The sequence below is a fragment of the Ovis canadensis genome, chromosome 15, assembly GCF_042477335.2.
Source record: "Ovis canadensis isolate MfBH-ARS-UI-01 breed Bighorn chromosome 15, ARS-UI_OviCan_v2, whole genome shotgun sequence".
NCBI classification, from domain to species: Eukaryota; Metazoa; Chordata; class Mammalia; order Artiodactyla; family Bovidae; genus Ovis; species Ovis canadensis.
In genome coordinates this window covers 38,768,953-38,788,559 of record NC_091259.1, presented here as the reverse complement: position 1 = coordinate 38,788,559, position 19,607 = coordinate 38,768,953, and the positions used below count along the sequence as shown (strand labels likewise).

Here is a 19,607-nt window from a genome sequence, read left to right as displayed (position 1 = left end):
TTTCTCCTTTTACTGAAAGTCAGTAACATATGTTTATAAAATGTAGGCAAAGTCTCTGACCTGTGACACCACCACATATTATCTCTGCAAAATAAAAAAGCTGAGAATTATTCTAGGTCTAGCTTCATAGGTTTGTCTTCGTGTTAGAAACTCTTACAAATTTCTTTCTTTTGCTTTCTTTTGCGGCTATCTTGGTACTCTAGATATTCTAACTAGAGAAAGTAAAATACCCTAAATCTCATCTCTTTCCAAAATTCTGACGTTTGAGGTAACAAAATCACTAGCAAAACAGGGAAGAATAAAGACATCTATTTAAAATAACTTTAAGTATCAATAATAAAGGTCTACTAATACAACATTCAAGAGCTCTATCTTATATATACATAATAATTTCAATATCCACGTTTTCCTTCTGTTACTTATCATTAGTAACAATTCTTGTAAATACACTGGTAAGAAAAGAAAACATTATTTCAATATTAATAACAGTATGTCTTATTGGAAAAACCTGCTTATCATTGCAAATCTATTTCTTTTCACTAATAAGTGGAAATAACAGGAAAAAACAAAGTTAAACAACACAAGCACACACACAAAAAAAACCAAAACGGAAAAATGACATACAATTTTAAGGTTAGACTGAAAAACTACTGTAAAAAACAAAGAAAAGAAAAAAGAATAACAACTTACAGATAAATCTCACCATACAGTGATATCTTACTTTAAAGCTACAACCACATCTCTTTATTAAATTCAGAGATAGTTCATCATCATTTCTGATTTAGTTTCAACCGGGATGGCTTATCATTTGCTTGCTACATTTTTTTCACATAACTGATAATCCTTGTAACTTACATTAGGGCGCAATATTAGAAAGAATCACTTTGTAAACAACGCTTTTATAACATGAGCAATTGCTTAATTAGCTGATTTGCTAATTATGCTATTTGTATATATGTTTGTTTGTTTGTTTGATGTTGACATCTCCCATATCCATTCTAAAAACTATCTAAAATAAAACTGAGTCAAAATGGTCTTGAGAATTTCTTTACTTATAACTTTGGGTTATGCCTGGAGAAAACAGAAGACCCCTGTATTATGGTAAAACCAAACTGGAACTTGTTCTAGAATATGAATAAAGTTAAAATATAGACTATCATTTTGTAGTAGGACAGCATTTAAAGAAAAAAACCATTTTGCACTAGATGAGCAACTGAGGAAAAGCTAATAAAATATTAAGAGGAACAGACTGACTTTTAGACACAAATCAACAGAATATACAACTTGGCTCAGCAAAGAATAAGGGTAGGGGGAAGGAAAGGGTGGTGGACAACTGTCTGAACCGTTTACAGTCACATAAACATAAAATGGGAGGAGATCATTATTTAGCCTAGTACAGCAAGTGTATACAAGTAACAGGACAACTTAAAAGAAAAGTCTGTGCTAAAGATCAGGAAAAACTTCCTGACTACAAGATCTATCAGATTGTTGTTCAGTCTCCTGAGGAAGTGACGATAGCTTTATCCTCTAGAGATACTTAAAATTAGAATGGATAAGGTACTAGAAAGCATCCGGTAAGAGAAAAATCCAACCCTGACTTAGCTTGGAAAGTTACAAGGGAAGCAGGACAGAAAAAATATACACAGAAAGACAATAATTTAGAGTGACATCTGGAGGACTTGAAAGCCAGAAAATCTAGGTCATATCTTGAATCTATCCTTTCCAGTTTTATAATCTTAACTTAAATGCTATGAGTTGCTGTAAGTGTAAATGATGATCTGCCTCACATTGAACTGAAGACACGGTAAATGTTAAAGAGCCACACTGCCATAGGACATCATTACATATATCAGGGTATTTTCTTCAAAAGGAAACAACAACATTTATAATTTTGCTGATTTTAAATTTTCAGTTCAAATGCCATTATTTTGAAGATTCTTAACTACTAAAAGGAAAAGGACCATGCCTTCCAATGACGTTTTAAAATATCAACACCACGTTTTAATGGATGAAACTTAATGAAGTTAATTATGCTCCCTGTTTCTGAAAATGTGGCATGGTCAATCCCTAGAAGATAAGCAGTTAAATGATAAGTAGCATTTCTAGTAACTTTGTTAGACAACCATGATGTAAAAGCACTTCTCCAATTACTGCTGGAAAACCGTTAAAATATCCTGCTGCTTCTGAATGGGAGAAAATAGCAAATGAAGCAACTGACAAACAACTAATCTCAAAAATATACAAGCAACTCCTGCAGCTCAATTCCAGAAAAATAAACAACCCAATCAAAAAATGGGCCAAAGAACTAAATAGACATTTCTCCAAAGAAGACATATGGATGGCTAACAAACACATGAAAAGATGCTCAATATCACTCATTAGCAGAGAAATGCAAATCAAAACCACAATGAGGTACCACTTCACACCAGTCAGAACGTCTGCGATCCAAAAGTCTGCAAGCAATAAATGCTGGAGAGGGTGTGGAGAAAAGGGAACCCTCCTACACTGTTGGTGGGAATGCAAACTAGTACAGCCACTATGGAGAACAGTGTGGAGATTCCTTTAAAAATTGCAAATAGAACTGCCTTATGACCCAGCAATCCCACTGCTGGGCATACACACCGAGGAAACCAGAATTGAAAGAGACACATGTACCCCAATGTTCATCGCAGCACTGTTTATAATAGCCAGGACATGGAAACAACCTAGATGTCCATCAGCAGATGAATGGATAAGAAAGCTGTGGTACATATACACAATGGAGTATTACTCAGCCGCTAAAAAGAATTCATTTGAATCAGTTCTGATGAGATGGATGAAACTGGAGCCGATTATACAGAGTGAAGTAAGCCAGAAAGAAAAACACCACTACAGTATACTAACACATATATATGGAATTTAGAAAGATGGCAATGATGACCCTGTATGCAAGACAGCAAAAGAGACACACATGTATAGAGCGGACTTTTGGACTCAGAGGGAGAGGGTGGGATGATTTGGGAGAATGGCATTGAAACATGTATACTATCATGTAAGAAATGAATCGCCAGTCTATGTCCGATGCAGGATACAGGATGCTTGGGGCTGGTGCACGGGGATGACCCAGAGAGACGTTATAGGGAGGGAGGTGGGAGGGGGGTTCATGTTTGGGAACGCATGTACACCCGTGGTGCATTCATGTCAATGTATGGCAAAACCAATACAGTATTGTAAAGTAAAATAAAGTCAAAAAAAAAAAAAATCCTGCTGCTTTTACAACCCGTATCAGTTAGGTAGGCAATTCATACTCAATTCATGAAACCACCAGTGTGTTAAGCGGTATTACCAGGTTAACATATTTTTATTATGATTCAAATAAAGCTTCTCTCATCATCTCACTAAATACACGTGAACATCATATAAATGTGCCGTTAATCTAGAAGACTATAGCTCTGTACTTTTGAAAAAATTTACTTCGGACTGTACATGTTGACTCATGTAAAACTGTATGAGTGGATGTACTACTGCATACCTGTCTGAATCAGGATTTTAAACTGAAAAACTAGAAGAAAAGACAACATTAAAGTGAATACAAAGCTAGCTCTGTGATCCTGGCCCCACTTTCAATTCAGTATTTATCTAATGACATTTTACAAATGAATGCTACAAATAATTTCACCTTGCAGATGACTTAGGCAGCCTTGAAAACAGTGCACATACAGAATTTTTGTTTTGTATTTTAATCAAAAGCATTATTATACGGCACTGTTGGCAGAAAAAGTATCATGAATGAAAACGTTAATTACTGGGCAAATGCATATAAAGCCTCTGGCTTCCAGACTCACTTTAAAAAGCTGCTTCTTTAAAAAAAAAAAAAAAAGAACAAAAAGACTTGCTTCAATTAAACAAGCTTAAAGTTGAACTTACGGCGCTTAAAAAAAAAGCCAATATATTAAAAACCTTTTATCTATAAATCAAAACCAAGAAAGAGTCCTAGACAGGACATAGGTTCTTTTCAACAAAGACCTTTATAGCAAAATCCTACCTGTATTGTCCCTGAAAATTCACTGTTCTAGAATACAGCCTGAAACAATTTACTCAGTCCACTGAAAAAGCATTCTCTTATCTCTCAAAAGAAATTCCAACTTCCACAGGACCCCTAAACTCTTAGGGAGAGGACAAGCATCCAGGAGGATTAGAAACAATTAGGATTATTTTGGGACTAAGGGCAGCAATCAATGCAATTCTACCACTTTTCAAGTGCTGGTTCTAAAAGCTGAAAAATAAAATCTTCAGGTCTCACAGAAGTTACAAAGCAAGACACTGGATGGTATTCACAAGCTGTTTAGATTTTTCTTTTTAACAATTCAAATATGCTACATAAAAACAATAGCTACCATGAACATATAGTTTGAGTTTTAAGTTGATAACTACACTTTTAAAAAGGGGGCTGGAGTGCCTGAGGAGTAGAGAATGAAAAGGGGAAAAGGGGAAAAAATGAATGTGTTAATTTAACTGCAAAATAACAACAGGATATAACAGAATTCTGAGTCTCCAAAGTGACCATTCAGAGCCCAAACATAGCTGAATTCCATCCCAGCCCCAGCACGTCCCTAACACAAGAATAAAACCCTTATCTTGTTCAGCCATGTGTCGCCTGCCACAAACTGCAAAACAGAACAACGCCCAAAACCAGCTAGTCTGATTTCAACTGAGGACAGACAGACTCTGTAGTCAGAAGCATCACAATGAAAGAAGTCTAACTCACACAGCTGGCCTGGTGGGTCTGCACACTCTACAAAACAAAGCCATACCACATACAGCACTTCAGACTTGAAAGGATCTTTAAACAGGCACTGTTAATTTGCCAATAGCTCTAGAATCAGCAAAATGTACCTAGAGTGCACTGGAGTTAGACCATGAGAAGAGGCTGAGGTAGTTAGGCTGAGAAGATGGGAACTGTTCTATACTAGTAACTTTATTAAGGCAGCCTGGCACAGAAATAACACTAAACCAGTACTTCCAGATTTCACCCCAACATATATTCAAATCAGGGACAACTCTTAAGAGTCAATGGATGCTTGAGATTATGGGGCAAGATATGTTCAAAGAAAAAGTAATAGTCACATAAGAATAAATCTTGTGGTGGCAAAAAAGAAACTAGTAGTAAATTCCTAAGAAATACGAATCCATAATTGTCTCACTAAGGCACATTAAGTGGCTTTTAAAGTCTTTTGTCTTTTAAAAAGTATGTGAAATTAGGCAGTACCTGAACTAATTCAAGTAGATATTAAACCCAAACCAATTTGCAGATTCATCTTAGAATATTCATCTTTTAATCCTTTGTGCCCAGCACAGTGCCTGGCAAAAAAACAGGCAGCATTAACTGCATGTTTATTGTACATTTGTATCTCACCTAAGTTATAAAAAGCAACACAAATACCAAGGTTTTCTTTCCAACATAATGGAAATAGGACATCTCTGAGAAGCAAAGAAGAAGGAAAGATCATTACTTGGGGGCCTTTAGGTGATTTTAATGTGGAATGAGCTGGTGATCCAAGGTTCTGTTTCTACAGAATTAAACACCCTTACTATTGCAATGAAAACTACCAACATATTAGTTTCTAGTAAGACTTGTCTCCAGGGTCAACAGAGAAGGCAAGAATTGAGAGAACCAGGAAAACAATCACCCTTGAAAGTGGCTTCTCAGAGACAAAACACCCTAAAAGAAAAGGAATGGGAATAACCAGAAAAAATCAAAATAAGCATTGTTAATAATGTTAAGTGTACTCTCAGAGAAGTTGAAAATTAAATGCATTTAAAAAAATACACAAACAAAGAATAAATAGTTTAAATATTTAATAGAATCTTTTAGGTGAACATTCACGTGATACTAGGAAGCATCAACAGGAACAGGAAATTCTGTTTCTGGAGTAGCTGTTAGGGTAAGATAATGGAATTTGGCCCTTTTAAAGTCAACAAATGAGTCTTACAATTGGGTGAAACTGTCTTATTAGGGAATTCAACTACTTTTTGCAGAAGCACTTCTCAAAATGCTTTCTTTGCTCCCTAACTTCAGCTATTTGATCTTTTTTTTTCTTTTTAATGATGTAATGGTTTGAAGGCTGCCCCCCAAAAAAATAATAATAACAACTGAAACTTGGGACTTGAATAAGTAAGTAAAGTCACTCAGTCCTGTCCGACTCTTTGTGACCCCGTGGACTGCAGCCCACCAGGCTCCTCAGTCTATGGGATTCTCCAGGTAAGAATACTGGAGTGGGTTGCCATTTCCTTCTCCAGGGGATCTTCCCGACCCAGGGATCGAACCCGGATCTCCCGCATTGGACGCAGACGCTTTAACCTCTGAGCCATCAGGGAAACCTGAATACGTTATAATAACACTGAAAAATATGTAGTAAAGAATATGCTTTTATCACTTAAATATTTCAAAGAATAACTCTAAAGAGTAAGGAAACTCACTTAAACCACAAATGGTCTACCTCAATTCACCAAGCAACATAGGTAAGTACTGTAAAAGACTGACCCAACTCAACAAATCCACCTGCCAGCTTCTACTACATAATTCGCTTAGGCCTACACCCCTTAAATGCAAACGTTTCTGGAAAATGAAATCCTAAAAGTGCAATAATTAAAATCAAGCCCCATGATGTTCCCCTGCCCTTTTTTTTTTTTTTTTAAGTTCCTTGATATTGTCCCCACCAGGAGACTGGGACTTACTGGTAATTCCAACATTCTGTAAAACTATTAGACAATAAACACTGTGCAAGTCAATGTTTCAAGGATATCAATTTCATAAATCATCAGGCAGTTAGTCTCAGAATGAAGTTCACAAACAGAACAGGGTTTAGGGAACTACAGGACAGGAGTTAAACTTATGAGGGACCAATACCCCAGCCGACCTCCGGCGCTGACCTTCACCCAAAATGACCTTCCTCTGCTTCCAAGAACAGTAATGAATCCTAATGCCCACTACGGACAGAAAAACACAATCGTGGCTTTACCTACCCTTCCTCCGACACTCTGGAAAAGTTTCTCTCCAGAAAAAAAAAAAAAAAATTTCCAAATTCAATCAACCGGGTAACTTGGCAGCAACCCCAGACTAACTGCAGAGCTCGGAAACAACCCTCCGTCGGATGCCTGTCAACTTCACTGGGCAAAGGCAATCGGCAATCCTGACTCTCCTGTTAGGTCGGGCCCCATCCAGGGAGGCTAAGCGCAGGGGGGAGCTTCATACCAACCTGTCGGTGATAGTAGACTGTGTGCCACTCATTGGGGCCCTTGGCGAGAGGTCCTCCTTTTATCCAACTTGCATTTTACAGTAACACCTCCACCCCACCCCCAGCGCTCCGGGATCAGGCCCGACTCCGTAGGGGACACCAGAGTCCAACTCAAAACTCCATTCAGTCATCTAGAACGTCCGACTGGCAGGGGTCAAGGAGAGGGGATGCGGGTGGGAGAGAAGCAAGTTATCTCCCCAAACAAACCGAGCAAGTCCGCCAGAAGGCGAGGTCTAAAGCTAGGGAGCGATCCTTGGGAAAGCGCCGGAGAAAACTTCGTCACGGAGGGAAGTCGGCGAGCCGCGCGGGGAACGGACCTCAGGAGTCCGTCCGGGGCAGGATGGGCTCCTCGTCGGGGTCTCGGGGGCCTGCAAATCCCCGCCGCCGAGCCGGGGCCCGCTGGCTTCTGCTTTCTATCTGGGGCTGCCGGCCGCTCGTGGCCGCGGTCTCGGCCGCGTCTCGGGCCGCCCCGCGTCAGCCGCGCGCGGCTCCATGGCCCCGGGCCGGGGGACCCCTCTCGTCGTCCTCGCCGCCCCCTACCAGGCTCCGGATGCCGGGACGAGCACGAGCGCCGGGGGAAGAGGTCCCGCAGCCGGAGGTGACAGGAACCTGGTCTCTCAGCCCCGCGGGCTGCTCCCCATCCCTCGGAGGCCCGGGCTCTTCCGCGGTCGGCGAAGGCGGCGGCGGCGGCGGTGGCTCCTCCCCGACGCGCCGGTAGGCGGCGGTTCCCGCGAGGGGCGGGAGGTTCCCGTCTGACCCGGCCTGGAAGCACTGGCCCGGGAGGCCGGCGGCGACCCCGGCGACTCGGAACGCAGGGCCGGCTAGCCGGGTCCTGGGGCTCTCGCGGGAGCGCGCGCGGCGGGCGGAGGAGGCCGCCGGCGGTGGAGGGGGCCGCGAGACAACCGCAGGCGCGCGCGCGGGTTCCGGTTCCGGTTCTGCCTTCCCGGCCCCTGCCGCATCCAGCGCGAGCGCTCGCCCTTCCCCTCCCCCGCCGACTTTTTTTGGCCTCCTCCCCTCTGACTTCGGGAAGCCGCCTCACCCGGGATCCCTCCGCGGCGCGCGGGGCGGCCCCAGCCCCCAGCTCTCGCCACCCCGCGCGCCGCCTCCGCTCACCGGCCGCGGGTGCGCGCCGCCCCCGCGCGGACGCCTCCGCCGGAATCTTGTGGGGGGAAAGCGAAAAAGTAGTTCTGTGGGGGCAGAAGGAGGTGGGCACCGTGCGACCCTGAGAGTCCCACGCGCCAACCTAAGGTTGTCCCAGGGAGCCCACGAATGCCGGAGGTTGCTACTTTGGGGTCTAGCTTGCCCTAACTCGGCTTTCCCCCAGAGAGCACGCCCCCAGTCCCGAGGAGTTGAGGATGAGAGAGGAGGCTCTTTGGAAATTACTCACCCCCTTGTCCTAGAAACTTGTATTCCTTAAGGGAGCATACTTGTTCTTTTCTGATAACACGCACAGACTGTTCTTGGCGAATGGAAGCAAACTCAGGTCCGGCTGCCCGGACCCCGCTGCTCTCTGGTGAATCAGACCCCAGCAGAGAGAGGTTTTGGCCTTGGCCGCTCACCTGGGGCACCTGCTGGCCTCGGCCCAGGGCAGGGGCTGCCGCGCAAGAAAGTCTTGGCTGCCGGCGGAGGGTTGGAGGATGGAAGTGTATAGGAATGGGGAGACAGTTTGGGAACTGGAGCCAGGATTTCTTCGTATAAGGTTGCTTTTAGGCTGCTTCTGCCTTGGCAAAATAAAATGTGTTATTTGCCAAATTGAGCAAGCATGGTGCTTTCCACAGCGGCTTAACAAGCTTGCTGTGGAAAGAAATGGGAGCGGGGGGAGGGGAGGCAGTTTATTTATCCTGTTACATTACAGTTCTCTTTGAAGAGTTCCCAAATATGTATGTTTTTTTCCTACTAGGTAGTAGGTTTAGACACCCATCCAGTTTTATGGTTGCGTAACTCAGGATTCAAGCTATTCAAGTTCCATGTACAATATATTTCTTCCATTCCGCCTGCAAACATCTGAAGTGGCTGTCTCTTCATACAACCATTATCAGACTTTCGGGTTCAAACCTGTATTGGTGGGTAAGGGTCTTTAACCTTTTTTTGTGGAAATCAAGTGGCAAAGCAAATCTAATAAACAGTGGATGTGGAGAAAGGAAACAATTACCTCTTAACAATGCTGTTTCTAAGTCAGTCCGCAACAGTGCGTGAAAGGATCATTATCCCTGAATAGATGCATGAGCTAAGGCTGACGTTAGAACTGGGTTTAAAAAAAAAAAAAAGATAAAGATAAACAGAGGCCAAAGATGACTCTTTATTGCTCGATTTTTTTTTTTTTTAAAGTCCAGGGCACAGCCAACTAATTTTGTAATGTTTATTTTGGGAAAGAATAGAAGCAGAATAGGGTTCCAAGCCACTTTCCTAATGATCAGACCAGGACACATTGCCACCTGCTGGTGTACCCTAGCATGATAATTCTGTCCTGAAAACTCTTCATTAAACTGCGAATTTTCCATAGATAACTGGAAAGAGCTTCGTCAGTCTGTATACAATGACCAAAATTCAAACCTTATCCACAAACTTTTAGACCTGCTAAATATCTTTTTTTGCCCTATTCCAACAATTTCACAGCGTAGGTATCAAATTAATTGGACCCAATGACTCATCAAATCATGCATTTTGAAAATGAGTTTCCTTCTTCCCTTCAAGAATGCCTCACTCCACAAGCTTCAGGAATAACACAAACTGGGAGAGTTTCCTAATTCACCTTCTCTTCCTTGCATACAAAACCTCTTGGCAGGCTGCTTTCAAGATCTTTCCAAACTTAAACAGACCCAAAGTTCTAGCTGTGAGCAAAGAGGCCATTTGCTGTGGGAAAGCTTCGGAAGATGGTAAGCAAAGGATTTAATTAAGCCAGTGATTATTCACTCCAGGGCTCTTTTTTTTTTTTTTTTTTTTTCATAATGAAAATCTCTATATTCACGCACAAAGCTCTCATGGTAAAAAAAAAAAAAAAAGGCCAGAAAGCCTCTTTACAGCTGTTGGTAGCTCTAGGCTGTTCTAGAGTCTGTATATAGAATACCTTCACAATAGTTACACCAATTTAGGCAGAACACACTCCGCAGGGACATTAGTCCTTTACCTAGAAAAATGACATCGATGACACCTATTCACTGTGCATGCTCTTTGAGGTTTTCCAATGGGGGGTTATCCAGGCCCTCATCCATTCTTTCAAGCTGCTTATTGAGCATCTGGCTTCGCAAGTGACTCTAGTGGTAAAGTACCGCGTGCGAATGCAGGGGATGTAAGAAACTTGGGTTTGATCCCTGGGTTGGGAAGATCCCCCTAGAGGAGGAAATGGCACTCCAGTATTCTTACCTAGGTAATCCAGTGGACAGAGGAGCCTGGTGGCCTACAGTCCCTGGGGCTGCAAAGAGTTGGACATGACCAAGCACACAATGAGCACCTACTGTGTGTCTAACACTGTTCCAGTCTTTGGAAGCAGAGTCTGAAGAAAGCAGAAGGCCCTGTCTTCATGGACCCAACTGGACATCATCATTTTCAAGGCAACTACTCAAATAGGCCAAACATAAAGAAGGCTGAGCACCAAAGATTTGATGCTTTTGAACTGTGGTGTCCAAGAAGATTCTTGAGAGTCCCTTGGACTGCAAGGAGGTCAAACCAGTCAATCCTAAAGGAAATCAATTCTGAATATTCACTGGAAGGACTGATGCTGAAACTGAAGCTCTGATACTTTGGGCCCCTGCTTCGAAGAACTGACTCATTGGAAAAGATTCTGATGCTTTTGAAGATTGAAGGTAGGAGGAGAAGGAGACAATAGAGGATGAGATGGTTGGATGGCATCACTGACTCAATGAATATGAGTTTGAACAAGCTCCAGGAGATGGTAAAGGACAAGGAAGCCTGGCATGCTGCAGTTCATGGAGTTGCAAAGAGTCAGACATGACTTAGTGACTGAACAACAACTAAAACAGGTGGAAAAATAAGAAATTAAGTTCTTCCTCCTCCTTTTGGCAAACTGCTTTCTGTATGTAGATTGTTGCCTCAAAAAATAAACACTATTAAGAATGGTGGATAAGAGCAGCTAAGAAGTATTTTACCGGTAAGTATAAATATGGTTCAACCTTTCTGCCGGCCAAAGCCTTTTTTTTTAAAAAGCTTCTTGGCAGAACCACAAGAAAGACATAAAGCAGACCCTGGGTTGATAAAAAGTTGTTTATTTTTATAAAATTTAGTATAAATCTTATTGAAATATAAATTCTTCTTGAGCAGTGTTAATAATTATTACATAGTAATCTGAATGCAAATGAGTACTTCATGTGTCTGACCATACCACATGTTAATTAGCCCTTCAGTACCTGTCATGGACAAACTCAGCATCTTAACTGCTGAGTCACCTTCATTTCACAGTTTTGTCTCAGCAAGTTGCCTTCAGAGTTATCAGCTACAACATCAAGAAAAAGCTGAAATGAGGGATTCTCCTCCTCTTATCATTAGTTAGGTTTCTTGAAATTCAAGAAATCTAAGTACATTCCCCTAAAAGAGCAAGGTCTACAATCCCTTCACTTCTGAGGCGTAAGGAGAAAAGAATTGGTACCAGATTAAGTCTGTTCATTCTTCTGGTATGGGACAGGTTGCACTGTGCCAAAATTCAAGAGACGGCTTTTTTCTTCCTTTTTTTTTTTGGTGCCAAGCCATGCTTGTTAAACTAGGCTTTTGCTAAAATCAGCATTCCCTAGCATCCTACTTTGACCACAATCTTATTGGTAAGAAGCTAACCAGCATTTCAGGGATGTGGGTCATAGAAAAAAAGGAGTTGGGGATGCTACTGTCAGATTATTCTCATGTCCAGCAAATCTCCTTAACCAAATGACAGTCATTTTAAAAGACCCATAGTTAACATGCCTTTAAAGCTGTCTTTTCCCAGAGCAATGATGACTTCATGCTGTTCCAACCACTCATGCCTGGACAATGATGTCCATTTTCAAGAACCACTCATTAGGCTAGGATTACGAGTGCCCATCGAATGGGCTGACACTTCCTACCGACCTCCAGCCCTGACTTCAACAGCCCCAGACTCTTGCTCATCAGCTGAACTACGTGGTCGCCACTATGTGGTCTCAACAACAAAATTGACTAAATAAATAAAAAACAAGCAAATAAATAAAACTTCCCTTTTTTCCCATAAAAACCCTACATTAAAGACCTTCATTAATGAAAAGCCACCTAATGTCTCTATGAAATATGCAGTGGAGTATTTTGTTTATTGACAGTAGGGTTCAAACAGAGGCAAAGAGTAAACAAGTGACCTGCCCAAAGGATCTGGCAGGTGAGTAGCCAAATTAGTTTAAAGAACCTAAGAATTCTCACTTCCTAAGCCCTTTTACTTGGAGAAGGAAATGGCAACACACTGCAGTACTCTTGCCTGGAGAATCCCATGGAGGAAGGAGCCTGGTAGGCTACAGTCCATGGGGTCGCAAAGAGTCGGACACGACTGAGCGACTTTACTTTACTAAGCCCTTTTACTACACTTGTGTTCTTGCTTTTCCTAGGTAAGATGAGAGACTATTGACTAAGAAATATTTTTTTCCTCCTAACATTGGCTTTTTCATAATATACTGTCCAGACAGAGTGGCACCTTTTCCAGAGAAAAAGTAGTAACAAGATGAACAGGGAATGTATCTGAAATGGAAAAAAAAAAACAAAAAAAAACAGTCTCATCACCCTGAGGCTAGGACATTTGGTCTTTGGTTCTGGTTTGTAGTATGTATAGCAGAGCTGAAACCTGAACTGGCAACTCAAGCCCAGTGGAATCTACATGGTAAATCCCTACGGAATTCAGTCACAACCTCTCATGCCTAGGAGATTAATGCACAAAAGCCCTGAGAACTGGCATAGTTTTCCTGGTAGGGCAGAACCCGTACAACAGGACTCGGTAAATCTGCCCACACCTCATTCATCTCTCATCCGAAGCTCTAGCTCTATGGTTTTTGTGCAGAAAAGAGTTAATAGAGCAGGCCTGGAAAGGGCTGTCTGCAAGGTTGGCCCTTGGCCAGCATCCGGGGACTTAGATTTCGTCAGGACGGTTCCCACATGATCTGATGAGACTGGCTCACTGACTCTAAACTGCACAAACAATGTGGTTCATGACGAAAACCTCCTTTCCTTCTGGGAGTCAGGAAAAGGCGGACTTTTTCGCACCATGGAAAGACTGCCTATGGCACCAGCCCCCATCTGAAACCTTGGATACCGAGTCTCTGACAAGCTTTCTTCTAGACATTTCATACATACTTTGAACAGATCATTGCTAGAGGAATTAGCACATCCTGCATGATCCCACTGGGAGAGGGCTCTCGAAGCTTGGGCTGGTTTCCCCTGTACTCTGCTCCGGGTGCCTTTTCCTTTTGCTGAGTTTTCATTGTATCCTTTTGCTGTAATAAATCAAAGCTCTAAGTAAAACAAAGTGCTATGTCCCGTGAGTCTTCCTAGTGAAGCATCATGCCTAAAGGTATGTACTTGGGGACCCCCAAGTACAGGGAGCCCTATATGGTATATACCAAGTATATGGTATAGGGAGACTCAGGAAGTAGCCCCCCACCACTGTCATGGTTTCACCCCCCATCCTGCTCTCAATTTCCTGATCCAAGTTACTTCCTGAAAGTCCCCACTTTATAGTAAATGGGGTGCATTTCTTTAAGCTGCTACACAGAAACCAGGAAGAAACACTTGTTTATTCAAAGGAATACAGAAGAAACTGCACTAATGTTTTTTGAGTTCCTTTCTAAGCTGTCTGGTCATCAAGCCTCCCAGGGACAGAAGAGCCAGGGTCACCACAACCTACAAGGAATGCAGCACACTCATCTCACAGCTCTGACTTGCTCGCAACTACTGCTGGTAGTCGCACTTTCCACAGCTGTGCTGCTGCAGAAGTCAGCGTTTTAATACTGGAATGTGTTCTGCTCCAAGACTGGCTTTCAAACCAATCAATAAATTTAGCCCTTTGTTGTGATCTAAGTTTGTAAGAAGCATGATTCCGTAGCAGCCATATATCCAACCTGGTTCCCGTGGCTGACTGAACCTAATCCATTGTCCAGAGCAAGCCTTGGCTAGTGTGTCTTGAGATGTCCATTAAGTCTGAGCTGCCGCTCCTCACTCCACCTGCTTCTCCAGGTGTGGTACTTCTTGATGCTTTTCCTCCATGCAAAGCGCCAGATGCTAAACATGAAACACCAAGACACCACATACATTGCCACTCCCCCGACCTTCACAAACCACTTGGGCGTGGGTGAGACCATTTCACAGAAGAGGAGGCAGGCTCCTACCCCAATCCTCACCCCAGTGAACAGGGCCACAAAGAGGAAGTCCACCACGTCTCCAGTGAAACTATGGTAACGGCCTGTTTCACGAAGAAACCAGCGCATCTGTAGCAGGGGGTTGGTAATCTCGCTTCCGAAGAGGACCGCATTGACCTCTGTGCCCGACTCTCCAAGCACCAGGGCCGCGATGATGCCCACAATACTCAGTGTGTGGTGAGCCAGCATCAGAGGCCCCTCAGACCGGAAGTAGATGCACCAGCCCAAGTCGAAGATGAAGTAGCCCAGGGTGAGACACAGAACGTGCACTTGGAGAGGTGTATTGGGTGAGCCTGAAATAAACCAAGACAGAAGCAAATTGAGTGGCTGGGAATTGTGCTGGCTTACACAGGGATCCTGTGTTGCTCTTTCTCAAACCTTTTGGAATCACTGAAAACAAAAGCAATGGCAGGCACATGCTTTTTAGAGGCAACCAAAAAAAAAAAAAAAATCTAAAACTCTGGTCTCTATCAAACCAATGTTACAGGCCCCAGGACATGCTGTTCTGATGCATCAGATCTCAGTGAGTGATTCGAACACCAGCAATGATCCAGCGTCCTCTGTGTAGCAGCATAAAATTGAGTTATTTTGTTCTTTCCATTAAAATACTACACAGTCTCTTTCTTCCTTTTTTTTTTTTTTAACTAGCTAAAAGTCTGCTTCCAGATTCAGTTATTCTATCCCACTAACAAATGCAAACTATCATATATGGGAATGGACAAAGAACAAGATCCTACTATATAGCAAAGGGACAATATTCAATTTCCTATAATAAACCATAACGGAAATGTTACTCTGTCCCAAATGTCACATTAATTTCTTAGCTTAATGGGTTAGATTATTGGACACTGGTAGCCCTAACTTGTTTTGAAAGTGGACTCTGGAGAGAACCCCCAAAGTTAGTATGTTCCCATATGCAAGAACATAGGGTGCAAGGACCTGACATGTTTGAATCCATTAACAACCTTCATGTAAAACATAAAGCTTAAGCATTGCTTCCTATCAGTTTGATAGTTTGAGGAGGAAATTCAGAAACTCAATATGGGAATATAAGGAAATTAGAAAAAGAATCTAAGGAATTTTTTTAAAAAAATCATATTCTAGGGAATGTACAGATTGAACTACGTACCCACAAAATTCATATGTTGAAGGGCTGAACCCCAGTACCTCAAAATATGGCTATATTTGGAGATAGGACCTTTGAAGAGGTAATTAAAATAGAGTCATTAGGGTGGTGTTCTTGTAAAATGAGGACACTAGGCACAAAAGACCATGTGAGACAGCAAGAAGGCAGCTGTCTGCACACAAAGGAGGGGAAGCCTTAGAAGAAATCAAATGTGCCAACTTGATCCTGGTCTTCTAGCCTCCAGAATTGCAAGAAAATCAATCTTTGTCATTTAAGCGACCCAGTCTGTAATAAACCCCAGCAAACTAATTCAAGGGGAGACAGGTTTTGTATTGTAAGGAACATTTAGGAACACATCTGGCAGCTTAAAAATTAATGCAGCTACCCCAAATAATGAGGCATTGGTTAAATAAAGGATAGCAAATGCATACAACACAATATTATATAATAACTGACAAGGATAAGGAAGATCTATATACATAGACATGGAAAGATGATGTCCTTTGAATATACAATCAAGTAAAAGTTGCAGGTTACCAAAAAGTTTGCATTATACAGTCCATTATTGTCTGTCTGTCTGGGGGTGGTGGTAGAAAATGTTGATATTGCTTTTATAATTTATACATTTTGATCAATTAAATTGTAAAAAGCAATTAAAATTGTTTTAAAAAATAGAGTTATGAAAAGTAGAACAAAAGGTGATGCATACAATATCAGAATTAACAAGAAGATGAATGAAGACTCCCAAAGCACATTATAATAGTAATTATTCTTCAATATTCTTCAGCATTATACAAATTCTGTGGAAAACTCCCATCCTTCTAGGACTACCTCCAAATCATAAATTCCTAAGGGAAAATTCTCTAATGTCTCCCACATACCTGGGTGGGTAAAAGGCCAAGGGCCGTCAATGAAGCCAATATAAGCTGAGAGACCTATTGAGAGGATTCCATGGGCGAACGTAACCAGCCGGCAGTTCCACTCATAGCTTCGGTGCTTATTCAGGCGACAGAAAGAAACGTAGAGCGAAAGCCAGCCCCCCAGGCTGCACAGTGCCTGCAGACACAGAGCTAAGGCCATCCTATGACAAAAAGACCAAAACCAGAAAAACAAAGAATGCACCCTAAGAAAACAGCATCGGGTCACATTGAGTATATGTCTTCATTTCTACTGTAAGACAGTACAAAAATATTACCTTCACAGAAATACTTTTTCCTTATCTACATTGCCAAGAATCTTCCACTGAAGTGTGGCTGTAATTCTGATTGCGTGTTCCTTAGAGATAACTGGTCAAAACAGTAAACCGAAAAGCAGGCACTGCATTCTGAGTTAGCAGACAGTCTAATATAACATGTCATAATGATGAGTAAATGTCAATAATCTCCCAGTGATGACTGACCTTGGACTACGAGACACAAGTAATACAATGCACGTATTAGATGCGTTCATACTTCAAAAATCCCAATAAGAAGCTCTCACGGAAAAACACCGCCACCACTTGTGTTCTCTGCTAGAAGTCATACGACACGTGAGAGTTTAATGTGGTTTTAAACTGATACTAAACTCAACTGAAGTTTGGGTTTGAATTATGGGTTTACCAGTCAAAACCAAAATGAGGTAAACCTGAAGACAGAACTAAACAAAGACTTAGATATTTTGAAAGGAAAGAAAAAGAAGCTAGTTCTATTCAGTTTTGTAATTCAACTCAAAAACTGGCCAAGCGGGAAGCAGGATTTTGAGGTACAAGTGGGGAGTTTCTGTTAATATATAAAAATATCTTTAAGGAAATTAGTTAAAAATGAAACAAAGTCAGAAAGCTACATTTTGACATTCTTACTAGTGATAAATATACCAGGACAAGAATGAAAATAATGGAGTCAATAGAGTCAGACAGGACAAAATCTGAAAATAACCAAGATGTCCTTATTAATATTCATTAGCCCCTCTACTGAAAGTACAAATAAAAAAGTTAAAAAAAAATTTCAGATATCTGTCTCATCTCAGCAGGAATTTTCTGCATGGCTACACTCGCTGCTTAACCCTATTCTGACAAGTGAAATAGTATCTGTGGACCAATACACATCAGTACACAAGCCACTCCCAAGAATGCTATCCCAAGAGGGCTTTATGAAGGTCAAGTGCAGTACAGCTTTCATCTGAAACCAGATTTCTACTCAAGAAAACAGCAGGTGTCAATCACTGACCTGAGTTCCAATTCTATTTCTGCCCCTAAATAGCTGTGAGTGTGTGGACCAATCACTTTCACCTCTGGAGCTTCAGTTAAAAAGAGAGAGAAAGCAGAGGGGAAAATGACCGATAAAACTCTATAATCCAGCCCAGTTCTGACAAGGAGTTCTGAGAGAATTTTGTAAAACTTCCAGGCCAATTTTCCGAGCAAGAGCCAGAAGTACAAAGGACCCCGAGTGAAAAGAACCGTCCTCTCTCAACTTCCTTTTAAAGGCCAGGGTCACCAGCCAGAGTAATACGGATCAGCTCTTTTGGTTATGCCGATTAGTATTTTTAGAGTCTTCTTCCCTGAATCCTAATTCCCCGGCAGAACAGAGGGAACAGTAGCCCATTTACAAACAAATAAAAGAATAGACATTCGTAAATGGCAGATACAACGCTGTGACCTTGAGAATGTCACGCCATCTCCGCGTTTGGGCTTTTCACTCTTGGGGGAAAGGATGGCAGGGTATTTAGATGGCCGATGGCCGTTTCAACTCAGAATTCCAAGGCTCCAGCCCTCGCTCCTCCCTGTCCAGGGCCAGATTCGGAAGGAGGAGCGCTGGGCGGGCCCACCTGGCTCTGGGCCTCGGAGCAGGCGTGGCTGGAGCCAGCGGCAACCTTGGCGCCTGGCAGGCACGGCGAGCGCATCTCCCCTGGACGTGCCTCCCCTGCGCTGGGGCCACACCCGGCTGCGGCGCACCTGAGCCGGACCGTTATGCCGGTATCCCGTCGGCGCCCAAAGGCAGAGGGACGCCCTCTCCCCTCAGAGGCCAGGCCAGGCCATCTGCCGGCTTCCGTCTCCCACCCTTGCCCCCCTCAGCGGGCCACGTCCGGAGCCCAAGCTGGCCGCCGGAGCCGGGCGGCTCGCCCCGCGCAGTTACCTGGTCCAGCGCCCCGGAAAGCCTCGGGCGCCTCGGCCCCAGAGCTCAGGACCGGGATCCCCGGGAGCAGGAAGCAGCGGAAAGAGGGAGGGAGGACCAGGCTCTGTCGGCGGCAGAGGAGGAGCCGGGGGTCTGGGGGCACCTGCTGGCTGGGAGGACGGAGCGCACAGCCAGAGCTGGACCCGGGACTGTTCAGAAAGCGGGCGGGAGGATCCCCTCTTAGTCACGCAGGCCTGGGGAGGCGAGGGGCGGGGGTGTGAGGGGTGATGGTGACCTAATAATGACGTGAGACCTGCAAACTGTTGTCCTTGCTTACTTGTTTGTTGTCTGTTAGAACACTTATCCATCCCCTGCCCCCACGATGTGACGGCCCATCCCATAACCAGTTGGAGAGCACCTACTAAGTGCATACCCCCCTACTAGGCTCTGTGGGGGATTTCACTTTTTCGTTTAAGTTAAACAGGCACACAAATAACTAATTTCCAGGAAAGTGCTCAGGCCTGAAAATTAGAAGTTATCTATGCCTTCTCAGGTCAGCCCTCTCACTACCTTGGCACTGGAGAATAAGGCTTTAAGAGTAAATCCCACTTGGTTACTGACTGTGTATCTTTGAACAAGTTGCTTAACTATTCTGTGCCTCTGTTTTCTCATCCACAGAATGGGGATAGTAATAATAATAGTTGTCTTATTGGGTTATTGCAAGAATTTTACACACTTGACATGTGTAAAGTGCTTA

At 43.0% G+C, this 19,607-nt stretch overlaps 2 protein-coding genes across 7 annotated transcripts in view; both read right to left on the bottom strand.

Annotated features, from left to right (window-relative positions):
* The window catches only part of ARHGEF12 (Rho guanine nucleotide exchange factor 12), a 161,450-nt gene extending 152,476 nt beyond the window's left edge, over positions 1-8,974 (bottom strand). The window contains exon 1 of one of the 4 annotated variants that reach the window (XM_069555405.1): positions 8,665-8,974. Coding sequence is in view for 2 of the 4 variants with exons in the window: in XM_069555404.1 (XP_069411505.1) it covers positions 7,239-7,270 (32 nt within the window). In the remaining 2 variants the exon portion in view is untranslated. Of the gene's footprint in view, positions 1-7,238; positions 8,342-8,664 lie in introns of those variants that run through there. The other 3 variants (XM_069555406.1, XM_069555404.1, XM_069555403.1) reach the window with 3 other exon arrangements.
* A 5,021-nt stretch (positions 8,975-13,995) lies between these two features.
* Positions 13,996-19,073, bottom strand: TLCD5 (TLC domain containing 5). Of its 3 annotated transcripts, none has more exons than XM_069555408.1 (3): positions 18,872-19,073; positions 16,643-16,842; positions 13,996-14,928 (listed from the first exon to the last, which is right to left on the bottom strand). In XM_069555408.1, exons 2-3 carry the CDS (start codon positions 16,839-16,841, stop codon positions 14,390-14,392), a joined length of 738 nt encoding a protein of 245 aa, XP_069411509.1. In that variant the 5' UTR covers position 16,842; positions 18,872-19,073; the 3' UTR covers positions 13,996-14,389. The 3 variants fall into 3 exon arrangements, with proteins under 3 accessions (XP_069411509.1, XP_069411510.1, XP_069411511.1); XM_069555409.1 differs by lacking the exon at positions 18,872-19,073 and adding an exon at positions 16,957-17,283; XM_069555410.1 differs by lacking the exon at positions 16,643-16,842 and having other exon boundaries at positions 18,872-19,070.
* Positions 19,074-19,607: the final 534 nt, after the last annotated feature.